The sequence below is a fragment of the Cyprinodon tularosa genome, unplaced genomic scaffold (assembly GCF_016077235.1).
Source record: "Cyprinodon tularosa strain WSP-4 unplaced genomic scaffold, ASM1607723v1 ctg6, whole genome shotgun sequence".
NCBI lineage: Eukaryota > Metazoa > Chordata > Actinopteri > Cyprinodontiformes > Cyprinodontidae > Cyprinodon > Cyprinodon tularosa.
This window is the reverse complement of record NW_024039340.1, coordinates 4,760,903-4,786,315: the sequence shown is the minus strand read 5'-3', so window position 1 is coordinate 4,786,315 and position 25,413 is coordinate 4,760,903. Positions and strand designations below refer to the sequence as shown.

Below are 25,413 nucleotides of genomic sequence, written 5' to 3'. Positions count from 1 at the left end.
TATATATAATAATATAATCAATGGATCATTATTTATAGATAAAACTAATACGGTTGAAGTGATTTAATGAATTTAGCGTTAATCAGTAAAAACATAAACACAATATTTTTCATTGCGATCACAGAGTCTGGGAGCGGCCATTTTTGCCCAAATCTAGTAGCCCCTCCCTCCTGCCATCTTCCAGCAGTGACGTCACGGTGCGGTAAGCCTAGCGCCATTCTCCCCGCTTTCCAAGCTAAATCAATGGGAACTACTAGACACATCTGCAATCAACAACAATTATTGAAGATTTCCAGAGGACTTCACCATTGAAATTCACCAGAGCTATAGTGAAACTGACAATGCCCACGTGCATGGCAGCTGGATGCTGGAATACATCGGGTAAAAGTGAAAAAAGAGTTATTCCACCTTTCTGATTCCTGATCCTCCACGGACGGGTTGGTCGTTGGATCGCCAACTTGAAGAGGGAGGATTTGCCATCGAACTTCTGGCCAGAGAAAAAACCCGTAATATGTAGCCAACATTTGGAAGAAGAATGTTTTCAAGATGACTTGGATAATAGCGCGTTGTAACAAACACCAGATACAGCCTTTATTTCAAGAAAAATAAACTTGACTTATATTTCCGTTTTTGCAGCAAATTCTTCTTCTTTATTGTTTTAATTTTAAAATAAACTGATTTTCATTTGCTTTTTTGCCAAATGTTTAAAAATGTTAGTTGATTGTTCAGTTGGAATTTGTGTTTTTAAGTAAAATCGTGATGATTTTATGCTGCTGACTATCTGCTTGTTTTTTGCCTGAATGTGAGACTAGCTGGCAGCACGTTAGCCGACACCGCATGATCCTCTGCTAATTTAATGACAGGCGGCAGCCATGCGGCGTCTGCTTATTGTTTTGTCCTTGTAGCGACGAGGACCGACTGTGCCGCCGCAGTGAAAGCTTCTGCTGCTGCTGAGTATTTTCATTTTGGCCCAGTGTTAATGGACTTGTCAGCGCACACGGCTCCAGGTTCTGCTCTTGTTTTATTCTCGAGTGGGTTGGCCTCAGTTTAATTGGACTCAAGCAGGAATCTGCCCTGTCTGTCTTTCACTCAAACCTATTTTTTTTTTTTTTCTGCCATGTGTTGTAGCTTAACAGTGACGATGCAACATCTGGATTTCTGCATCACGGTCTGCAGAAACCTGGCATTCTCTTTTGATAACTGAGAACTTATAGCAACTTTAGCTCCACATTCATACACAGATAGGTAGGCAACCTCTAGTTAAATGCCTTGCTCAGAGGCAGATCAGCATCTGTTAGGAGGAATGTGGAATCACACCTAAAACTTTCTGTTTACATGAGAAACAGCTACCACAGCTGCCCCACCATGTACAAATATAGCACAGATGTTGCTGGTGCAGATTTTTAAAGACTTTTTCAGCATCTTCCAGATGTTTTGTTGGAGGTTGGGGACCGGCAGCACATTGAACTCAATGGGAATAGAACCCAGGACCTAACAAAAACATGGCTGTTCTCCCCATTAGCTAAAGAGGTTGTAAGAGTTCAGAGGCCAGAACCTGGTTGAGCCACAGGAGGGCAAAAAAAAAGTCACAAAAAACAATGTGTATTATGATCTGAAAGACTTTAGGAAAGGTTGTTCTAAAGAGAGAAAACTGGACCTTTGGGAAGCCGATGTTATGTCAGACCAGCATACCCATAGTCATAGGCATGCACGAGATGTCAGATTTGTGTTTATCTCACAGGCGTAACTTTCTGAAGGACTGGTGGGACATTTCTCCACCAACTTTGACGTGGAGGGTCAGTCCCCACCAAGAATTTCTGCATTTTTGCCCACTTTCCGCTCATTTACTTTAGCCACAGGTAACAGCTATCTTGTTCAGAGTTGTTTCCTCTCTCACTTTGCTCTCGTGTCCCGCCTCTCGGTGTGACGTTATCGGATCTGTCGCTTTGAGACATCTGACTTGCGGTCACATTTCACTCATGTACAGAGTAGCTACGTGGAGGAGGAGAGAAACGCAGCAGCACTCAGTGAATATTAACCAGCAGCTACTTTGATATTTAACTAAAAGTTAGGAGACGGGTTGGTTAAAAAAATTCATACAGCTGAAAAATCTTATTTGTTAGACATACAGAGCATTTTCAGCAAAAATGTCAACAGATTTTAAGTTTATACAGGTTGGTAATATAATGCAAGAAGCTTGATATAACATAGTTTGTTCTTTACTAGTTAAAAAAGCTTAGCTTTTCAGAGGACCATGACTCCCAGTTACAGGTTGAAATTAACACATTTTCTTATTGATCCAATAGAATCAGACTGCAAAGCTTCCATTTATCTTGAAATGTTGTTTCTGGCATCATTATGTTAGTAGATAGGTTCATAAATCTTTTTAAACTGTTAAAAAACAGAGCACAGAGAGAAGAAGGGAGAGCTGCAGATTTAAAGGTGAAACAGATTTACTGGGATGTGCAACATGAAATAAAATATAAGTTTACAAGAACGTTTACAAGGACAAAAATTACTATTCTATATTTTAAATGCAGCATATCCATATTTTTTTTAAAGGATGGATGGAACTGAAAAATTGAAAATTCTAGGGATGCATGACATCGATTTTGGCATTAGACATTAATGTTTTTGGGCCATTTATATATATATAATGCGCTGGAAGTCATCTCTCTAAGTATCTATAAATATAATATCAGTGCATTATGGTTCTCTTGTGTTCTCAACAATAGGACAGCATTCAATAAATAGATGTTGGAGCTCATTTTAAGAAAATACAAAAACCTAATGAAAGCATTTGGGTGGAGTAATTGTAGGTCCATCAGCCCCCACCCTTATAGCGCCCCCACCAACTTTCATTACAAAGCTACACCCTTGGTTTATCACTTTAGTTTTGTAGGAAAAATAGTAAAAATAGACTTTAATCTACCTCAACAGGCGTTTATCCCTTTAATCATGTACAAAAAAACCAAAACAATTTAAGGTCAGATTGCTTTGCTTTCCTTACGCTTCAAAAAACACCAAAAAGTAAGCAATTACATTTTTTTTTTTGTACGTGACTAAAGGGATACATGCTCATTTTTTGTTCAAAACTAAAGGGATACATAAATGGATAAATATTTGACTATGGGCATGCTCACCTGACAGAACACTGCTTACCTGCGGTACTAAAATAATAGAATTCCTAAAGCAGGACTTTATACTAAGGAACGGTACGTTTATACGTGCAGCACATTTAGGTGGAAAGACCCTTCAAAGTTCTGTACTTAAAAAAAGGAAGCATGATAGGAAAACTGCCGTGGGATAAAAGTAATGAAATAATTCATGAACATAAATAATTACTGAGAATACAATTGAATTTTTTGAATGATAGGATGATTATTAAAAACAAAACAAAAACAAAATTAATGATTGATGAGCAAAAAGAAATCAAAGTTGGACTGCAAACTTTAGTTACCAGGCTTAGATGGCAGTCACAGATAAAACAAATTGGTTTTAATCTGGTTTCAAAGGAAACATGTTTTAAAGCTTTTACAGTTTTTCAGGTGTTTATTCAAGATTACTGGAGCAGAAGAACCTAAAGCTGCTCTTCTACGTTTGGTTCTGCAGAGTAGATCTGATCCGTCTGAGCTGAGAAGTCTGGGAGGTTAACCGCTGACAGAAAGTCTGTAACGAATTTTAGAGATTTATAGACTGAAGGATTTTAAATACGGACTTTACATTCGGAGCCATTCAAAATTTCCCAACTTTCCTTGATGGCCTTGGCTGGACCTTGGCTGGCCCTTCTTGGCTGGCCCTTGGTTGACCCTTGGTTGGCCCTTGGCTGGCCCTTGGTTGACCCTTGGTTGGTCCTTGGTTGGTCCTTGGCTGGTCCTTGGTTGGTCCTTGGCTGGTCCTTGGCTGGTCCTTGGTTGGTCCTTGGCTGGCCCTTGGTTGATCCTTGACTGGTCATTGGTTGACCCTTGGTTGGTCCTCGGCTGGTCCTTGGCTGGTCCTTGGCTGGCCCTTGGCTGGTCCTTGTTGGCTGGCCCTTGGTTGGTCTTTGGCTGGTCCTTGGTTGGTCCTTGGCTGGTCCTTGGCTGGTCCTTGTTGGCTGGCCCTTGCTTAGTCCTCTGCTGGTCCTTGGTTGGCCCTTGGCTGGTCCTTGGCTGGTCCTTGGTTGACCCTTGGTTGGTCCTCAGCTGGCCCTTGGTTGGTCCTTGGCTGGTCCTTGGCTGGCCCTTGGTTGGTCCTTGGCTGGTCCTTGGCTGGCCCTTGGTTGGTCCTTGGCTGGCCCTTGGTTGGTCCTTGGATGCCCCTTGGTTGGTCCTCGGCTGGTCCTTGGCTGGCCCTTGGTTGGTCATTGGCTGGTCCTTGGCTGGCCCTTGGTTGGTCCTTGGTTGGTCCTTGTTGGCTGGCCCTTGGTTAGTCCTCTGCTGGTCCTTGGTTGGCCCTTGGTTGGTCCTCTGCTGATCCTTGGTTGACCCTTGGCTGGTCCTCGGTTGACCCTTGGCTGGTCCTTGGCTGGTCCTTGGCTGGCCCTTGGTTGGTCCTTGGCTGGCCCTTGGTTGGTCCTTGGATGGCCCTTGTTTGGTCCTCGGCTGGTCCTTGTTGGCTGGCCCTTGGTTAGTCTTCTGCTGGTCCTTGGCTGGCCCTTGGTTGGTCCTTGGCTGGTCCTTGGCTGGCCCTTGGTTGGTCCTTGGCTGGTCCTTGGCTGGCCCTTGGTTGGTCCTTGGTTGGTCCTTGGCTGGCCCTTGGTTGGTCCTCGGCTGGTCCTTTTTGGCTGGCCCTTGGTTAGTCCTCTGCTGGTCCTTGGTTGGCCCTTGGTTGGTCCTTGGCTGGCCCTTGGTTGGTCCTTGGCTGGTCCTTGGTTGGTCCTTGGCTGGCCCTTGGTTGGTCCTTGGCTGGTCCTTGGCTGGCCCTTGGTTGGTCCTTGGCTGGCCCTTGGTTGGTCCTTGGATGGCCCTTGGTTGGTCCTCGGCTGGTCCTTGTTGGCTGGCCCTTGGTTAGTCCTCTGCTGGTCCTTGGCTGGCCCTTGGTTGGTCCTTGGCTGGTCCTTGGCTGGCCCTTGGTTGGTCCTTGGCTGGTCCTTGGCTGGCCCTTGGTTGGTCCTTGGTTGGTCCTTGGCTGGCCCTTGGTTGGTCCTCGGCTGGTCCTTGTTGGCTGGCCCTTGGTTAGTCCTCTGCTGGTCCTTGGTTGGCCCTTGGTTGGTCCTTGGCTGGTCCTTGGCTGGCCCTTGGTTGGTCCTTGGCTGGTCCTTGGCTGGCCCTTGGTTGGTCCTTGGCTGGTCCTTGGTTGGCCCTTGGTTGGTCCTTGGCTGGCTCTTGGTTGGTCCTTGGTTGGTCCTTGGTTGGTCCTTGGCTGGTCCTTGGCTGGCCCTTGGCTGGCTCTTGGTTGGTCCTTGGTTGAACCTTGGATGGTCCTTGGCTGGCCCTTGGTTGGTCCTTGGTTGGCCCTTGGCTGGTCCTTGGCTAGCCCTTGGTTGGTCCTTGGTTGGTCCTTGGCTGGTCCTTGGCTGGCCCTTGGTTGGTCCTTGGTTGGCCCTTGGCTGGTCCTTGGCTGGTCCTTGGTTGGTCCTTGGTTGGTCCTTGGCTGGTCCTTGGCTGGCCCTTGGCTGGCCCTTGGTTGGTCCTTGGTTGGCCCTTGGCTGGTCCTTGGCTGGCCCTTGGTTGGTCCTTGGTTGGTCCTTGGCTGGTCCTTGGCTCGCCCTTGGTTGGTCCTTGGTTGGCCCTTGGCTGGTCCTTGGCTGGTCCTTGGCTGGCCCTTGGTTGGTCCTTGGTTGGTCCTTGGTTGGTCCTTGGCTGGCCCTTGGTTGGTCTTTGGTTGGTCCTTGGCTGGTCCTTGGCTGGTCCTTGGTTGGTCCTTGGCTGGTCCCCCTTCAATGCCTTTTTAAACATCCCAAAAAAGTTAAAACAATCCCCTGGACTTTGTCTCCAAGTATGAAGACGTTTCGATCGGTTCCCATCCAGGAAGCTTTTTTACTTCAAAATGTCAGGAATAGTGTTAAATTTTAGTCATTCTGAACAGCACGTTGAGTTTTTAGGTTTTATACACTAGCCCAACAAAGCCTTTCTTTTGCCTTGAAAACATGCAAATAGAAACAGACTAACGGGTCCACCCCTTTGGATGGGGGGGAAGGACTTTTTAAACATCTATCTTTATACTAAAATATTCTTTCTGTCATTATTTGTGGACATAAAGATTTAAAGAGAAGCATTATCTCCTGGTCAGACCCTGTAATTCAGTGAAAGGGTGAAGTGGGCTGCCATTCAGCTGGTGTTTAACTGGGAGGGGCCATTTTGAATGGTTGCTAACTTCAGGGAATCCTGAGATATGACTAGAATTGACATATGTGATGTTAACATATCCTGAGCTCCACAGTATCTGTAGGAGCGGAAGCGCTGCCTTTGATTATGAGAAATAATGGTTGAGGAGGAGAAATAACCAAAAATAGTTTCTGCTCAGATGAAAAGTTCATCAGAGAACAAACTAACGGGATGAGTTCACAGGAGGAAGGTCGGCTTCTCTTCACCTTCCTGCTGTTGGCCTGGTTAGACCTCATACTCCATGTTTGCACTAATGTTACCTTGGGGTTGCTCAGACTGAGGAACATGATGTTAACATTTGCTCTGGCAGTCGCTGTGTTTTATTTACACGATGATAAAAATAATAGATGAGCCTCCCAACCTGAACATAACCACTGGTTTGGTCCTGGTATCAATATTGCATGAGCCTTTATGCAGCATTCACCTACAGGTCAGCGGGCTATGAAAAAGCCAGAACATTTCAGAGTTTTGCTGAGTGTCTGACAAATTGCTTTCATATTTGTGGCTTTGGCCAAAACATTCCTTCACATACACCCTGACAAAAACATGATTACAACAGTGATTGTGGGCGCTTTGTAGAACGCTGTCCTCCTTCCGTATGTCCGTGTTTATTGTTTCAGGTGGCTAATTAACTGCTGGATTGGCTTTAGGTGTTAAACACATCCACACAGTCCTTTAAAGGAGCCTACTACCTGTAAAAAAATGTCTGATTCAATCACCAAGGCTGAGAAGAGACTCGTTGGCTGACCTGAAAGTGTTTCAATCAACTTCTGTTTCTGCTCCGATGTCTCCTCTGAGTGAGAAATTACCAAACAACCTCAGCAAGAATCCATCTTGAAGACATGCGCTCCACAATTCACAACACATGCCGTCTCAAGGCACTTTCCAGTTCATCAGATCATCCAGCCAGATTGATTCAAAGTTTTCTATCTAAGGAAAATCAGCTGATTGCATCGACTGATTGACTCTTCAGCAATCCCTCACACTAAGCATGCATGTAGAAACAGTGGAGAGGACAAACTCCCTTATAACAGGATGAAACCTCCAGCAGAACCAGACTCATTGTGAGCGGCCGTCTGCTGAGGTCAACTGGGGGTCAAGGGCACAGAAGAAGGCAGAAAAAGAAGCATAGATACAAAGGAACTTCCTCCACAGGCGGCCCCGTCCAGGAAACACACAGCCAGGGAGGCGAGCTCCGAGCCAGCTCCCATGTCAGAGGATGAAGAGAGCACATCCAGTTAGTCACAGTCAGAGAAACAGGACTACACTGGAAAAACAGGCCAAGCTCCAACATCTAGAAACAAAGGTGTTGATGGCAGCAGCACAGCTGATATTTCTCTCCAGGATGGAGTCACAGCCAAACAGGAACAGACCAGATGAAGCTACTATGAGGAAAAGCAGAGAGAGCAGAACGTTAGAGATTGAACTAACAGATTCTGCAGAGTGGGAGAATAGAGATAGAATGAAGCAGAATGATGAAAAAGGGGTCCCTATGTCCTCCAGCAGTCTAAGCCTATAGCAGCAGAACTATAGAGAGAGCTCAGGATAACCTGAGCCACTCTAACTAGAAGCTTTATCAAAAAGGAAAGTTTTAAGCCTAGCCTTAAAAGTAGACAGGGTGTCTGCCTCAGGGACTAAAACTGGTAGTTGGTTCCACAGGAGAGGAGCCTGATAACTAAAAGATCTGCCTCACATTCTACTTTTAGAAATTCTAGGAACCACTAGTAAACCTGCAGATTGAGAGCGAAGTGCTCTGTTCTAAACTACAATGCCCCTTTTCCACTAGTACCAACTCAGAGCACTTTACTGCCGATTGATTTGGTTCTGCTTGTTTTTATTAGTAACAGACGATGCTCCTTAATATTTTAAGTGCCTTGTGGTTCTAGTCGTTCAAAGTGGCGCTAAAAAAGGCAACATCTAAGGACTCTCGGTCAACATTTGGTTAGGGAACAGTTTCATTAGTCACAACTTACTTCAATAACTAATATCTTCATAAGTTACATTGTTTTATGCTGGTGTTCTTGTATAATCACTAGCATAGCAAGTTAGCATTAGGTAATGCTAGCTTAACTTCTTGTGTTGTAGCTCAAACCCTAAGGAGCTAAACCAGTGACACATTGTGCTGATCGTCATGTCGCTACAATCTGGCCCTGTTAGTTTAGTGTGTAAACTAAATCCCCCGTAGCTGATGAAGGTTCTCAGTCATCCAGGTCATAGTCATTCCGTAAAAATTCAAAAAATATCCACTGGACTTGGTTTTCAAGATTTGAAGATGTTTCGCCACCTCTCCAGGAAGCTTTTTTTTTCATTTGAATCATTTGAATTGAAAAAGCTTCCTGGAGAGGTGGCGAAACGTCTTCAAATCTTGAAAACCTTTAGTTTAGTGCGCGGCAAAACTAAAGGCTACATTAGGGGCCTTCTGTTTCCTGGTAATCTTTATCATTATGATGTGACTTTTCATCAATGTCAACGGAAAAGGTTTAAAGTTACTCATTACCGTTTTAACTAGAGCTAGTGCTACAGGACCTAGCATACATCTTTTACCCAGAATTCATAGCAGCGTAAACAACATGGCGATGTCATTTTGAAGATATTTTAGTTAGATTTATTAAAATTTGTATTTATATTGAAAAAAAAATGTTCAGATAAATCTGTTGTTACAGCTAATCCTTAATCTCTTTAAATATATTTCCATTTTTGCAGAATCTGGCTGCTATCATTAGAAAACCGCGTCTTCTCTGAATCAATTAGAGTTACTGAAACTAACAATAATAAAGTCACTTTAATCCCTCCAGTTAGCCTTTCTGCTGCTGAAGCTACTTACAGCCTCCATGTTTTCTCACAGATACTTATATTGCTCTGACTTCTGCACAAACATCTTATATTTTCTCTTTTTCTACATTAAAACGTGAACAAAGAAATCGCAACTTTTTCTCGTACATTTAGATTTTCATCTTAGATTAGCAAAAACTGAGGAGACCTAATCTCTGTCCATTGGCTCCAGATTTCCCCACTATATGGATTGAAATGTTTCTTCCTTTTAAAACAAAATTTAAAACCTCAGTAACATTCTGTCATTCTGCAGCCTCTTTTTGTTAGATGAGTATTTTTCTTCATGCAGGAACCCAGGCAGCTCCTGAACGCCACACTCAAGCCTCCAACCTTTCTTTGAGGCGCCGGGAAGCTTGTTCCATTCCAGCGCACTCATCAAACTGTTTTTATTGTCCTCAGATTGGCGCCACTGACTGGGGACAAGCCGAGACGACGTATAACCTCTATGAGGTTCTATTTAAGGTTCATAAGGTATATTTTGGAGACAACCATTGTGTAATTTTTACTGTCTGGAAGGTTTAAAGAAAGGTTTGATCAACAACTATGGAGTGAAGTTTGCTCCATTTTTGTTGCAAATAACAGGTTTTGTAAAAGTTTTAAAAATGCAATCCAGAGATGGAACTTTGAAAAAGTGATTTTTGAAATTAAGTCTGCTGTTTGTTCAGATTTTCTTATTTTCAGGTTGTTGCTTTTTACGACGGAGTATTAGGGCCAGGCTACAGATTTTTTTTCTTCTATTTCAAGAATTAAATTGTAATATTATGAGATTAATATTAAATTTTAAATCATAAAATGACTTTTTTCTCGTAATTTTATTAGTTTCTTCTCGTAATTTTACGACTTAATTCTCCAAATGTTACGACTTTATTCTCGAAAGAGAAGAAAAAAAAAATCTCTAGCCTGGCCCTAATACTCCCTCATAGCTTTTCCCTTTTGTCTTTAATATTTTAATTTTTATACTCTCTTTTTTTCAAATTTATTTATTTAAAACTTCAAATTGAGTTTTTTAATTGCTTTATTTTAAAATGGCATTTAACAGATTGCTATCTCATACCTTCTGGGGCTTCCTATGGAGTGAGGAGTAAAGACGTTGGTCTGTGATGGTTAAAACGCAATCTGAAAAGAAACCAATGCAAAAAAAAACGAAAAGATAAAATGAAACAAAATCTCTGTTAAAATTAAAGAAATTTGAAGATAAAAAATAATTTAAAAAAGAAATCTATAAATAAAATTTTGAAAAAATTCTAAATTAAAAAACAGTTCTTAAATTAACGTTGTGAGTCAGTCAGATTTTATTTCAAAATGTATTTGCTCCAAAAATGTTTCCATCAATTTTTGACTTTTTACAGATTTCATAAATTCATATTCTATTAAATAGAAAAAAAAATTTATTTGGAAAAAAATATGATCTGAAATATAGAATTGAAGAATGCAAAGTTTCTCCGCTGACATTTTTCTGTTCTTTGCAACAATAATGGCATAAAGTTAACTCCATAGAACAGTATTCATAGCAGGACAGACACGAAAAGCAGATTTCAGACGTAGAGAGAAATTAGCCAGAGCTTTTCTCCAACACATGATGAAACCATGTGTTTGTTGCAGCTGTGGATGGCGGAGGACTGCTGGCTGCAGGCCCGGCTCTACCTGGGCCTGGAACACTCTCCTGAGCAGCAGGACAGCAGTGAGTCGCTTTGCTTCAGCATTCTGGTCGGCCACGGTCAGAGCCACACCTTCCGGGTGGAGCTGGCCACCGACCTGGCAATCTGGGAGAAATCCTTCCAAAGAGCCGTCTTCTTGGAGGTGCAGCGAGTGCGAGTAAGTACTCCCACTTGTGACTCTGCACGGTGCAGCCTGCTCGGCGTTGCTGGGTGGAGTTACTCTGTCCTCACAAGCCAGGGAGGGACTCTGAAAATCAGCAGCTTTATTCCTTCTGGGATGAAGATCCAGAAGATAGATGGTTGCTGATAGATATTTTCCAAACGTGGAAAATCTCCTCATCTATCAGCTGCTCCTGGTTTCACTCATTCCAAATGTTTCTTTGTTTGTTTTTAGATTTTTTTTAGTCCGGAACTCCCAGGTATGAATCTGTTTCAGAACAAAAGCTTTAAGGTTATCAACTTCAAAGTATTGACAATCTTTTATTTCCAGATGGATCATCTAAATCAGTGGTTCTCCTAACTGTCAATCAATCTGGTGATATGTTTATGTAAGGCCGTCCTACGTGTTCGTCCCGTTAGCTATCTTTTTCTGTGCACTTTCAGGCGTATATCTGTGGTGAGCTACGGTTTCAGACAGTCATTGAAACTCACCTTTCTCACTGTGGTTCTTTGAAAAAGGCAGAGGGTCGTAAGAGAAAAAGTGTCTATGAAGTGTGTGAGAAGAAAAAAAGGGCCCCAGAAGAGGCAGCTTTGCGTGAAGAGCTCTCCTCACAAAGCATTATGGGATTTACTCACACAGCGGCCCGCTGTCGCCACAGGCTGTCGCTACCTGACAGCGGTGGCTAATAACAAAGATGGCGCAGGCACCGCACGGTGTAGGAGGAGTTACGTGAACAATGCAGCAAAAAGTAGTGATCATCTGTCTGAACGGTCAGTTAACGGAGTACAGTATAAAGGTCACTATACAGTTGCCGCTGTGTGGACACAGTGAGCTTGTATGAGCTATGAGAACAAAACAATTTTAAAGAGGGCGCACGAGGAGAAATGGGCTCGTGCATGCTCTTGCACATGCATTTTTTTTTTTTTTTTTTATGTTTTAGGGAAGCGACTCTTCCAACTGTTGAATTTCCGAATTCTCCCGAGTGGTTCCCGACTTTACACGAGTGAATAAAGTGTATGTGATTGGTCGTTTATGAAGTGGGCGGGATTGTTGTGGAGGAAGGTTCACTAGCAAGTTTGGTTGTGGCCGGTTTGTCGGAAGCATCTTGCTAACCAGTTAGCATCTTAGTGCTAGCAGGTTCCCAATGGGAAATTCCATTGGGACCAAGTAGCACTAAATTGGTGACTTAGAAACGACGCTGTCAAGGAACGCTATGGACAGAGGAAACATGCAAGAGGAGGAGAGTTTAGTGTCGGAGGTCGTGGATGAGTCTCCTCCGTCATCCATTTTTTATTTAGAGGAGGAAAGCGGGGACGAAGATGTTGTGGAAGAGGACGCCAGGGCGGCAGAAGCTTGGTTTGGTGTAGAAGGCTTCCAGCCGTACATGTTTGAGCCCTTGCCTCGCAACGCTGCCAGTTCTGTTAGCTCTACGCCTGCCGAAGACACAGACGTCCATCCCCGTGAACACTGGGACGCAACTCAATGGGAAAGGAAAGGATTCTGATTTAGCTGCGACATATGATTTGATCAAATTTGATTGACAGATGACCGTTGATATATAATTGGCCGAATTTAGATGTTCAGGCTGACGTAGAACTAACTGGGCTGCAGAAGATAATGAAAAAAAAAAAAAAAGATTTTAAGACAGGATTTTTTTTTTTTAAACCGAAAGGTTTTAAATTTTCGGCCAATATGGTCTGATAAAGAGTACATTTATATACATGTTTAAGCCAGAATGATTTGACATCTAAATATAATTTCCCTAGGACTTTAGAGTGGAGAAGGCGGGTCTTTTAATAAATCCTCCACAGCACCTTTAAAATTTCCATGGAAAATAAACACACTGCAAAAAATGAAACATACGGCAGTCAGTTTGTGTCAAGTCTACTTTCCCTTGATTTGAGGAGATAAATAAGAGACAATTTACCTGCAGAATATCATTATGTTTAAAGTAATCATTTAAAAAAAGGAATATTAAGTTATTTCAAGTGCATAATATAAAATTATCTTATTTTATCTGGCAGATCGTCCTATTTACCTGATCGGATTAAGGACAAACACACTTGATAAGAGCAGTTTTAATAGATTTAGCTCAGTTTTTTTGCAGTGCGATTGGGAAACATTGTTTTCAGCTAAAATTAATCTTCTCTTTGTGAATTCATTGATTCCCCATCAATCTGTTCGTTCTGAATTCCACTGAGTCTCTGGTTTCCGATCCGCTCCTGATATTGTTTGCATATTAAACAGGCTAATAAAACTCTGATAGCATCTGATGCAACATATCTATTTAAAACTAATATTTTCCTAAAGTTTACGGGATTGTAAAAAGTCATGTGTGTAATTTGTCTGGAGGAGAGTTTTTTTCTACTGAATGCAGGAGGGAACACCTATTTCAAAAGGAATTGGCTTAGATTTCAAGTTATGCAGTGTGCTGCAGCCGGTTACCATGGAGACCGTGGGAGCTGTTGTTTGTAGGATAAATTTGCTCAAATCCGTTTATATTGTTCCTCGGTGTAGAAACCCAATCATTTAGAGAAGGTGTACTTTCTTTTTACCCGGACTGTGTAGGTTTATTTAAAGGTGATTAATTTCCCTGCTTACATCATCATCATCATCGTTGCAGAGTTCTGTTTAATGAGATAAAGTTCAGAGTTCTCTTAGATTCTTTGAATTCAGGCCAATTTAATGCTTCGGCAGCAGAGACTGATTTGCATACATGTTGACCCATAATAGGTTTGGCGGTTTTTCACAGAACTTTAAGTGCTGTTGGAGAGCGGAAAGGTTTCATTCATCACCAGGAACATAAAGAATCCATCCTCACATCAATAAATCATTAAATTGCCTCTGGAGACGTAAAGCTGGTGGTGGGAAGCTCCTTCCTTTGAGCGTGATGAGTCTCATGTCCAGTGTTGTGCCTGAACGCGTTCATTGAACGTAAGTTCATGAACTCGTTCATATTTTGGGCGAACGTGAACTGAACGTACTGCATTACTGCCTGATGAACGTTATTGTGAACTCGTTCATTCTGGTGTCTGTGAACGGCACGCTCTCTCAGTTCAACTTCGTTCAATAGGTTGCCAGATTTCTATAGAGCCCTCCAGGCGAAACCCCGGCTAAATCACACCGTAAACAGGCCTTAATATGTAGCGGGAAAAACACCCAATCTGGCAACACCAGCTACCAGCGTCGTAGCCTACAGCCGCGTGCGTCATCAAAACAACATGCAGCGTGGAAGCCACAGCAGCATGGAGGCGACCGTGGAGGCGACAAAGCAGCAGTATGATCACTTAAAACAGTTTTATGACCAGGTGGTCGGTGAGGATGATGGCAACAATCTTACATTTCTCTGCAAACTTTGCCCGCCGGCTTTCAGGAAAAAAATCCGCACTTCAGTAACCTTAAATTCCTACCTCAGCCTGGTCCCTCAGTTTGTGTTAGTAAAATGCTGTTGAGGGTTTTATTATTCATGTAAACCTGCTTGGTATAATTTTCCAGGATTCCTTTTTAGTATGTACTGAAATGGAATTTCAAATTGCAAAAATGATTAAAATAAAAAAAAAAACATTTGCCCCTTAAAGACTACTTTCCTGTTTTTCTTTCAGTAATTCCTAATAAAAAAGACCATTCAAGCAGCACATTTTTCCTGATGTTTTTGAGAATATACTGTAGGGGTGAAAGCTGCAGCTGCTACTAGTGTGAAGTGAATGGACAGCAACAAAGCGTTAAAGCAACAATGGGGAAATGCTGTCCCCTCAATGCTAATGTAAACCCTGGTTGGATAAGGATTCAAAACTGGATATGAAGATGAAATCTGACGCACAGTTTCAGAGTTACAACTGATAAAATAATTGCTGTCTGTGGTTCTACAGTAGGCTATGGTGTAATTGAGCAATATATGAAAAAAAAAAAAAAAACTATGAGCTAGTTCATTTTTTGGAACTGTGAACTTAGTTCAAAATTTTCAGTTATGAACTATGAACTGAACTAGTTCATTTTAAAATGTGTGAACTGAACTTTGAACTAGTTCACGTAGAAAGAGAACTTTCCCAACACTGCTCATGTCCATCAAAACGTTCGACCTGTTGGTGCATTAAGGAGGGGAAAGAAAGGAGAGAAGTTCCTGTGGAACCGGGACCTTTGACTGCTTCATGACAGAATATCTGAATCTCAGGGGTGGAAAGTAATGAATTACATTTACTCAAGTTACTGTAATTGAGTACTTTTTATGAGTAGTTTTTGAAATATGTAATTTTTTACGTTTACTCGAGTAAATTTTAACCTAAGTAGTTTTACTTTGCTACATTTAAAACCCCCTCACGTTACTGATAAAAAAGCAAACAAAAAAAAACTGATGGTGAAAAATGAAATGTGGCCCTGCCTTGCATTTACCCTTTTTATTAGGGATGCACGATATTGGGATTTTGGTCGATATCCGATATGCCGATATTTTAAAACTCATGTAGCCGATAACCGATATCGATACCGATGTTAAAGCTGGACAAAAATAAGTAGTCATTGAAAATAGCAGTTTTGTTATCCATTTCTGACACTTTGAAAAATAATAAACTCAAATATATTTTCATATGCTGATATCAAATTGATTTTTTAAAACGCGGTATCGATCTATTTTACTTTTTTAAAATCTCGTGAAATTTCATCGTTCTGTTACAAACTCTCGTGATATTTTGCAAATTCTTGTGAGATTTTGTTAGTAAAATAGATCGATACCGCGTCAATATATCAACATCTAAAAATATGGCAACATTTCATGAATTTTCGGGGGATTTCGTAGCATAACGATGACATATAGCAATATTTCATTAGTAAAAGAGATTGATATGGTGTTTTTAAATGGCAATATATCAGCATATGAAGAGATTTTAATGTATCAATATTTTTTCCCTCATCTTTAGAAGTTTTTAAGTCTGTAAAAAAGATTTTTTGAGGAAGAAGAAGAAGTAGTATTTTTTATTTTATTTTTTTAGACTTTAGAAACTCAGAAGCTGATCAAATATCGGGTTAAATATCGGTGGGGGGGCCGATGTCCGATATTCAGTTTAAAGGCCGATACAGGAAGATGGCAGCTGCTAATCACAACGTAGGGAGTATGGATGAGGAAAGACCTGAAGAGGAAACACATTCTGGAGACGAAAGCCAGAAAAACCCTCGGCCATATTTGGAAGGATTATTTGTTTTCAGATGCACCAAAGGGAACAATGTGATAATGCAGTGCAACATGTGGCTGCCCAGCAAAACGGAGCTTTCGGCTTTTAAAACATCAACATCCAATTTATGAAAAAATGTGGCGGTAAGTTAGTTATCATGGTGTCTGTTGGACAGTAGGATTGAAAATAGTTTGCATTTTATGGTTCAGGTTGTGACTGTCCTTGTGCTGTGAGGAAGTATGTTGATCGTTTGCAGTGTGGATGTCACTGAAATACGCCTTGAAATCGATTAAAACACCTTGTGCTCAATTTGATTCATGACTCATCAAATTAAATTTTAAATGAAGTAATTTTGTTCTTTTACTTCAGTAAATTTTGAGATGGGTAATTTTACTTTTACTCTGAGTAGAATTTAGGCAAAGTAAAGATACTTTTACTCAGTTACAATTTTTTCGTACTCTTTCCACCTCTGCTGAACCTTTATCCTTATCTCCCTTTTATCTCCTCTGTCTTCCATCTTTTCTCCTTTTTTTCTGTTTTTCCTTTCCTGTTCTACTTACATTGAAGTGTCCATATAATCTGTAAAACTCCCTGCATAATTATAATAAAGTTATTTATATGCATGAAACAAGCGGAACACTCTGGCGATAGCCGTACTGCTCCACTTGTGAAAGTAAAATCTGTTGGGCTCTTTTTGGCATCAAGACAATTATTCTTATTGCCACAGGACACTGATAAAAAAAAAAAAAGGAATATCTTTTCGGCTCAAACATCTGCTGATGGTTCTTTATGCAGCGTTTGGAAAAAGTTATTTTGCTGAATATTGTCTGTAAATTTAGAGGAATTCAGGGATTTTTATAAGAAAATCTGGATCTGTTTCAACCCTGAATTACAAAAAAGATCTGGCTAATATGAACCTAATTCTGCTCTCTGGACATAAAATCAAATAATTTAATCAAATTCATTATAAATGCAAATATGGGGTCAGAATACTGCCAAAAGTGCAAATACTCTTAGGATCAGTTTTATTTACAACACACCTAAACTACTGTAAGCTATGGAAGCCCTGAAAGGCAAGAGCAAAAAAAGAAATGGAAAAGAAAAGTTTGTTTTGTTTTGTTTTCTGCCCTGAAAGGGAAGTAAAAAAAAAAAAAAAAATCAAAGGCAAATTTTTCTGTTTGTTCTTGTAATTGTTTATTTTGACAGTGATGTAATAAAACAGACAGAGAGGCCTGGTTTTCAAGAATCAATGTCCCAAATATAAAATTAGTTTTTTGCAAAGTAAAATAAGTAAGATACAAAAGCTGTGTATTCATTGGCCATTGCATGTGGTTATTATAACAAACTTGTATTTGAGCAATAGAGAATGAATTGCAGGGATGATCCAGGATATTTGTAGGACAGCATCATAACGACTCTTTCTTTAGATCAAGACTGTATTTCTCAGATAACCTTAAACTTGCCGTCAGTCAATGCTTAACATAAGTTAACTTAAGTTAGACATGGGTGTGAGAAAATAATGTGGCAACAATTTAAATATGAATCCTTCAATTATAATATTTATTTATTATTTAGTTATAACAGCTAAATGGAACATAGATGGGAAACTTAGATGAATTTTATCCTCATACCACATCAAGCAACAGAGCGGGGGAAAAACTCTTAGTTTACATTTCTAAGTCTTTTATTTTTTTCCACCACAAACCCAAAGTCAGAAAAGGCATTTTTTTTCCTCTGGCCTTTCAGGGCTTCCGTAGTAAACTGTTGAATGCTTTATATGTGCAGATCAGAGGTGTCAAAAGTATAATTGCTTATTACTCCAGTAGAAGTATCAATCCTACTGTTTAAAAATACTTTTGTAGATGTTAGAGGACCAACTTAAGGTTTTTACTCCAGTAAATGTGTAAAAGTAGCATTTTATAAACTACTTAAAGTATAAAAGTACAAATAATGCAGGAAAAAATGTTAAGGCCAGAATCTTTACTGCTCTACCTTTTTAAAGGAACATTTTTCTACAATTCTGGATGATAACATCCTTAGACTTCATCTTAGTTTTGTAACTAATGGTAACAGTGACACATTTAACTTTGCATCATCTGGAAAAACGATTTATTTCGGTTTGTGGTGAGCAACAAGTTGGGGCAGCACCGAATCCAACCCAAAAGAAATTAATTGTCTGGATAAAACTAATTATTTTGAAGGTTTTTATTTTATTTTTTTTTAAATGAGCTTAAATGAAACAAAACTAACAAGTCTATTTTTAAAATGTAAGGAGTAGAAGTAAAAACTTTTCTAAAATATAATTAAAGCAGTAAAGTATAGATAGCAAAGACGACTTCTTAAGTAACAAAGTATTTGTACTTTATTACTGACACCTCTGATGCAGATTCAGAACCAGCAGCCCCTCAATATGGCGCGTGCATGAGGGAACGCTGCTTCTTTGCTAGATTTCCACGGACCTGTAGAAAAGAAAAATATAATTTGAACTTTAATGATCTCAGACTGCTCAGTGGAGCAGCCGGGATAGGCGTGACAGAAAATGGATGGATGATCTCACACTGGAGAAATTCACTCTCTGCATTTAACCCATCCCCTTGGGGAGCAGTGGGCTGCCATTGTGCGGCACCCAGGGAGCAGTGTGGGGTTGAGGGTCCTGCTCAGGGACTAGAGACTGACATTTTTTCGGGAATCCCATGGGTCACGGGATTCCTTCTCCTGTTTCTTTTTTCAACTTTTTTCACTTTGAGGTTGAAACATACCCGAGGGAGTAAACCACTAACCTGACTCCGCCAGATGGATTTGCTCCTCATATCCATCTGGAAACCTTCCGTTGAAGTAATTTTGGGAAGGGGCGAAAATACTGGTTAGCTGATTGGCCTATGTTGGTGATAGACGGGCCAAATAAACCAATCAGATCAACGAAGCATATGACGTACTAACAGAGCGACGACGAAAACACAACCACAAGCCAGGCTACTCTTGCTGAAACCAGTCGGGAGAAGAGCAAAAACATCTTTTCCTCTGAGAAAAGCCTCCAGAGCAGTGTTTTGCTCTTCTTTCAGTGAAGAAATACTCTGTAATTCCCATAAAACTTGCTTGATAGCCACACTAACGCTAGTTTCATCGGCTGAAGCCACCATGTTCTTTAGACTGAACTGTTGCGCTTCTCGTTGCGTCACACCTCAACCCGCCTCAAAGCCAACGCTGATTGGACGTTCGTTTGGTGAACGGCTCCAAATTTTCTTTAACGGAGAGTCTCCAGACTGATCTGCGAGTGAAACCTTGAAAGCTCGCGAGATCAGGATGGTCTCACGAGGCTAGTAATCTTTTTAGCTTCTTTCAAGAAATCCCAGCGTTGTTTTCTTCCTGGTGTTGCTAGTCATGTTAGTCGTTACTCTCTCGATGTTCTGTTTTTGAAACATATATCTTTTTTTTATTTCTCTTTGTTTTCAGTAACATTGAAACAATTTTCTCTCCACATACAGCTGTTTTTAATTTTTTTAATTTTCTTTTTTTAAACCTGAAATTTTTTGGCATAGAGTAATAAAGTAGAATGAAATACGACTGAAGCTCAAAATGTTTGAACTCATCCCAGATCTAAGTGGCATCTTTTCTTCTGCTTGCTTCACTCTTTTTTTTTTTTTTTTTTTCTGAAAAAAAAACACATTATCCAAGTTTCTTTCATTCGGGTCTCATACAGTGAAGAAAAGAGCAGGTTCTGCTGTCAAGAGCAGCACATGTTGGGTTTAAAGCTTTAATCCTCCGTATGTGCTGTATCACCGCTTTCTCTGTGAGCTTTAAAGGCTGCTGGCCGGCCATGATCACACATTGTATTCAGGAATTAGGAGAGAATGCCACATGTCAGGTCAGACTCTTCACCAAATGGCCAGCGCTGGCTTCAGTAATTCCCTCCCCTCGCAGCCTCCCAGGCCTCTGACACATGCAGAGATAACCGCTGCAGGGCTCGGACACTGAAGCAGAGACATTTATAAATATTAGACAGCAGAGCACCTGTCTGAAAATATATTAATCACATCGGGTCAGAAGCAGAAATAATCACATGACTGTTTCATGGGTGCATTAGCATGCAGCATGTAGCATCGCTGGAAATGGGCTTCATTTGGAAGGTTTTACATCCTCGTATAATCCTTGACATGTTAGCAGAGCTCACTGAGGGTTTAAAGGCATAATTCCTCTGACTCAGTTCATCCTTTTCAGAATCCGGGTCTAAATAAAGATCTACTGTAGAAAAAGTCATGTTTTGGTTTCTAGTTTAATAGATCAAACTTTAAAGACTGAGTCAAAATGGAAATGAGGATGATTGACTTTTAACAGCGGATAAAATTGGATAAAGTCTGAGGCTGTTTTTGTCGTGAAATAATTTATACATTTTTTCCTATAAATGTAAATGTTAATTGTCTCGTTCCATTGGCAAAATTTCTCACATTCTTCCTCAATTCAAGAAAAAAATGCACCTATTTAAAAAAAAAGACTTATTTAGATTTAAATTTTTTGCAGTGGGAAGAGTCCGACCAGTGCCACCTCACGGCGCTGAGTGACCAGCGTGAGCAGGTAGATCGCATCAGAGCGTCGGGCCACACTTTTCATCCCTGCAGTTTCGTTGTACAGCTTTAGCTGTAGCTGCATGCATCAAATGAAAATATCGTACCATTATGCCCGGCTTAATTATCTTATTTTAGGTGTAAAAATACTCATTCCATTGGCAAATCATCTTATTTACCTTATTAAAATTAATGGTAAATACACTTTTTACTTATTTCTAGATGATTTAGCAGTGAATAAAACGCCTCTTTGAGTTTCTACAGCTTTTAATTTCTTACAGTTTAAGGTCTCATATAAACCTTTCTTCCTATCTTGGTTTAAGATGAATCAAAATGTAAAGAGGATGTAAATATGAGACGTAGTCCTTCAAGAAGCTCCTAATGAAGGATTTCAGTTTTTCCTCCAGCCAATTAAAATGGTCCAACACAGACTAATGTTCAGGGGCTTCAAAAATGTTCATGTTTGCATTTCTTCCTATATTAACCGTTTTAGGAGGTTGATGAAGTGGATGTTTCCAACATGGAGCAGAGGTTTGGACTGTTTTAGGTCACAGCATGAGGTCTCAGGTTTAGCTGCAATGATGGCCACTTTTATCGGCCTCTGCGGTAAAAATAAAAAGGTTCTAATGAATCCATATTTTACTGCAGCTGTTTAATCTCAGTTTATGAGGAGTACAGAGAATCTTAATGAATTTAGCGTTAATCAGTAAAAAAAATAAAAACAACAATTTTCGTTTGTGATCACTGAGTCTGGGAGCGGCCATTTTTGCCCACATATAGTAGCCCCTCCCTCCTGCCATCTTCCAGCAGTGACGTCACGGTGCGGTAAGCCTAGCGCCATTCTCCCCGCTTTCCAAGCTAAATCAATGGGAACTACTAGACACATCTGCAATCAACAACAATTATTGAAGATTTCCAGAGGACTTCACCATTGAAATTCACCAGAGCTATAGTGAAACTGACAATGCCCACGTGCATGGCAGCTGGATGCTGGAATACATCGGGTAAAAGTGGAAAAAAAAGAGTTATTCCACCTTTCTGATTCCTGATCCTCCACAGACGGGTTGGTCGTTGGATCGCCAACTTGAAGAGGGAGGATTTGCCATCGAACTTCTGGCCAGAGAAAAAACCCGTAATATGTAGCCAACATTTGGAAGAAGAATGTTTTCAAGATGACTTGGATAATAGCGCGTTGTGACAAACACCAGATACAGCACTGGGACTTGATCAACAGCCGATACCGCACCGTGACGTCACTAACCAGTAGGTGGCAGTAGTGTTCTTTGACAAACATGGATGCCTCCAGTAAAGCACATTCACATGAAAATTACTCTGAATTAAAAACACTGATCATTTATTGAACAGGATGGAATCATTTCAGATTTAAAGAACTTTCTGAAGTTTAAGTTTTCTAATATCATTTTAAAAAACAAAACATTTTATCTTAAATAATGAGGGGAAATTGGCTATCTCCGCATTCCCAGCGCTGTGGAGCCCTTTTGCTGTGCAGAGCAGCAACATTTCTGTAGTTGAATCTCACAAAGTGGAAGAAGTGGACTGACAACAGGCAGTAAGAACGGCCTTTTTGTCCGTCTGTTTCTTTATTAGCAACATGTCTGATAGGCTTTACCAATTCAGGTTCATCGGATTCTGAGGCGGTGTTATGCTATGTTCACACAAGCAGCAGAGGCAGCAGAAGCAGCTTGTTTACATGAAAGGTCAATAGTTGGTGAGCATCAAGGCATAGCAAAAGGTCCTGCAGCGCGTTTTGATCAGTAGGAGCAGCGCTTCGTGAGCTTTTGAGCATCTGACACATGCGATGCTCTTCAGAAGCCGCAGCTGCTGGAGTTGGAAAAATTTAACTTCTGCTGCTGGACGCGCCGCATCAACCAATCAGAGAAGCTGATCTGGGAGCTGGCAGGGAGTCAGACACAGCACTGCTGATGCAGAGCGCTATGATCACTCCTCTGAAACAGTATATTAACGCCTAGCGTTTAACGTTTATTAAAGTACCTGCTGGTAAAATATGTTCGCTTTTATTTTTCTGGTGTCCGCAGCTATGTACGTAAAAAAACGCCTTCCAGCCGCTGTGAACACCAGCGGAAAACTGCTAAGAAGTGACTGGGCAGGAGGCTGCTGTTGAATGGGATTCCCAGTGACAGCGCTCCACCGGTATGTGGGGGTCTGAGCGGCTCCGACAGAAATAATATTTGAAGGCAGGATGGTAATCTGGATGAACTGACTGCAACGATGAAGTTTTCAGGAGGACTTTCTCATTAAAAATATATTAAAACTACTTTTTACCCAGAGATAAACTTGTACAAGCATCAAAAACGAAGCAGCACGTGTTTTTGCTCTACTTTTGATCTGAACGTAGCATTAGACTTAAACAACTTTTATTGTCATTTTGTATACATGGAGTGTATAGAAGACTTAATTTGATCCAGTTAGTGTGGATAAATTAAAAGAGCAGGATCAGTGGCTGTTATACTGAGTCCTGCAGACAGTCTGCAGGCCGATCAATACTCTGAAAGACCAGAGAAAATATTTTTTTACTCAGGCTGCAAGAGCAGGAACAGGGATCTGGATGTAAGACTGTAAAACTTTGTTAAATTGACAACTTTTGCAGTGCATGTATCCTCTTTCTGCATTTCTCAGTTCATGCTAGTCGGATTAAATATTTTTGTGACGCAAAGCTAATGCAAGCATTTGAAATGTCTTTTGAGTCTGGTTACTGAACTCTGATGTGAGTATAAAAAAAATGGCCGCAGGAAACATTAATAGTGGATCTGCTCTGATACAAATCACAAGTTTCACTTTGTTGTAAAACTTCATTAAGGCCCTATAGCTAAACTATATTTATGGTTCTCTTCTTGGGAACAAGGGTTCCTATTTGTGTTACTCCTACTCCTCGTTTTATCACATTTCTACTCACACACAAACACTTCTGTCCAAATGTGCTAAGCTGATTTTACTAGGGGGGGCAATCCAAGTTGCTAATTCCCAGAGAAAAATCCCTTCCAATTAGCGAAGCGTAGTCACAGCTCAGCATCCCACAACAGCGTCTTATTTTGGTGACAGTAAGAACTTTGCAGCTGGCTTGCTGCTGTTTTTATATTTATTTATAATTCGTGCCCGTCGCAGCTGAATTCCTACACAGCTAAGAAACGGGGAGGGGAGGGTTCTGTAAGCAGAAAACACTTTCTGTACAGTCCCATGCCACACTCACTGCACACTGCACTCCATAATTAAAATCACCAGGCCTCCACGGCGTAAGTGAGTGTGTGCGTGCAAAGAAAAGAAAAACACAGAGAGAAAAATCAGAATAGCCTCCTCTGTATTCCAGCCGAGAGGATGACACAGTCACAAAATTAAGTCGTGATGCAAGCGCAGCCTACAGAGGCGTGAGGACCCACAAAGGCTGGGAGGAAGCTCACACATCAGTGCTTTCAAAAGACCTTTGGAAAAGACGGAGATCCAACCTTCTCTGCTTTGCCGTAGGAAAAATAAATATTTAAATGTAGATAGTGAAGAATAATTCTGCTTATCATGAGACAGATGCATTAAACAACAGACCTCCAGAAAAGGATTGTGTTGAATGTAAAAAAAGCCGTATAGGTATAGTTCAGTTCATTGTATATAGCTCCATACCTCATGAATCTTTATTACATACAACTCTAGGATCTGGAATTTATTTCAAGGTTTATTTTTATGATTAAATCAAGAAACAGTTGATTTATTGAATAATTGCACACTCTGCAATTGACTGGTGACCTGTCCAGGGTGGACGCCGTCTCTCGCCCATAGACAGATGGAGATAGACAACAGCACCCCTCATGACTCCACTTGGGATAAGCGTGATGATGGATGGATGGATGATGGATGGATGGATGATGGATGGATGGATGGATGGATGGGTGGATGGATGGATGGTGGATGGATGGATGGATGATGGATGGATGGATGATGGATGGATGGATGGATGGATGGATGGATGGATGGATGGATGATGGATGGATGGGTGGATGGATGGATGGTGGATGGATGGATGGATGATGGATGGATGGGTGGATGGATGGATGAATGGATGGATGGAGGATGGATGGATGGAGGATGGATGGATGGAGGATGGATGGATGGAGGATGGATGGATGGATGGATGTGTGGATGGATGAATGGTGGATGGATGGATGGATGGATGGATGGATGGATGGATGATGGATGGATGAATGGTGGATGGATGGATGGATGATGGATGGATGGATGGATGATGGATGGATGGGTGGATGGATGGATGAATGGATGGATGGATGGATGGATGATGGATGGATGGATGAATGGTGGATGGATGGATGGATGGATGGATGGATGAATGGTGGATGGATGATGGATGGATGGATGGATGAATGGATGGAGGATGGATGGATGGGTGGATGGATGGATGGATGGATGAATGGTGGATGGATGGATGGATGATGGATGGATGGGTGGATGGATGGATGAATGGTGGATGGATGGATGGATGGATGATGGATGGATGGATGGATGGATGGATGGATGAATGGATGGATGGAGGATGGATGGATGGATGGAGGATGGATGGATGGATGGATGGATGGATGGATGGATGTGTGGATGGATGAATGGATGGATGAATGGATGGATGATGGATGGATGGATGATGGATGGATGGGTGGATGGATGGATGAATGGATGGATGGATGGATG

General features: G+C 41.1%; 1 protein-coding gene across 1 annotated transcript in view; it reads left to right on the top strand.

The window, feature by feature from the left end:
- The window catches only part of sntg2 (syntrophin, gamma 2), a 169,338-nt gene that overhangs the window by 131,851 nt on the left and 12,074 nt on the right, over nt 1–25,413 (top strand). Inside the window, exons 11-12 of the mRNA XM_038307030.1 lie at nt 9,540–9,611; nt 10,743–10,955. Of these exons, the coding sequence (XP_038162958.1) occupies nt 9,540–9,611; nt 10,743–10,955 (285 nt within the window). The remainder of the gene's footprint in view (nt 1–9,539; nt 9,612–10,742; nt 10,956–25,413) is intronic.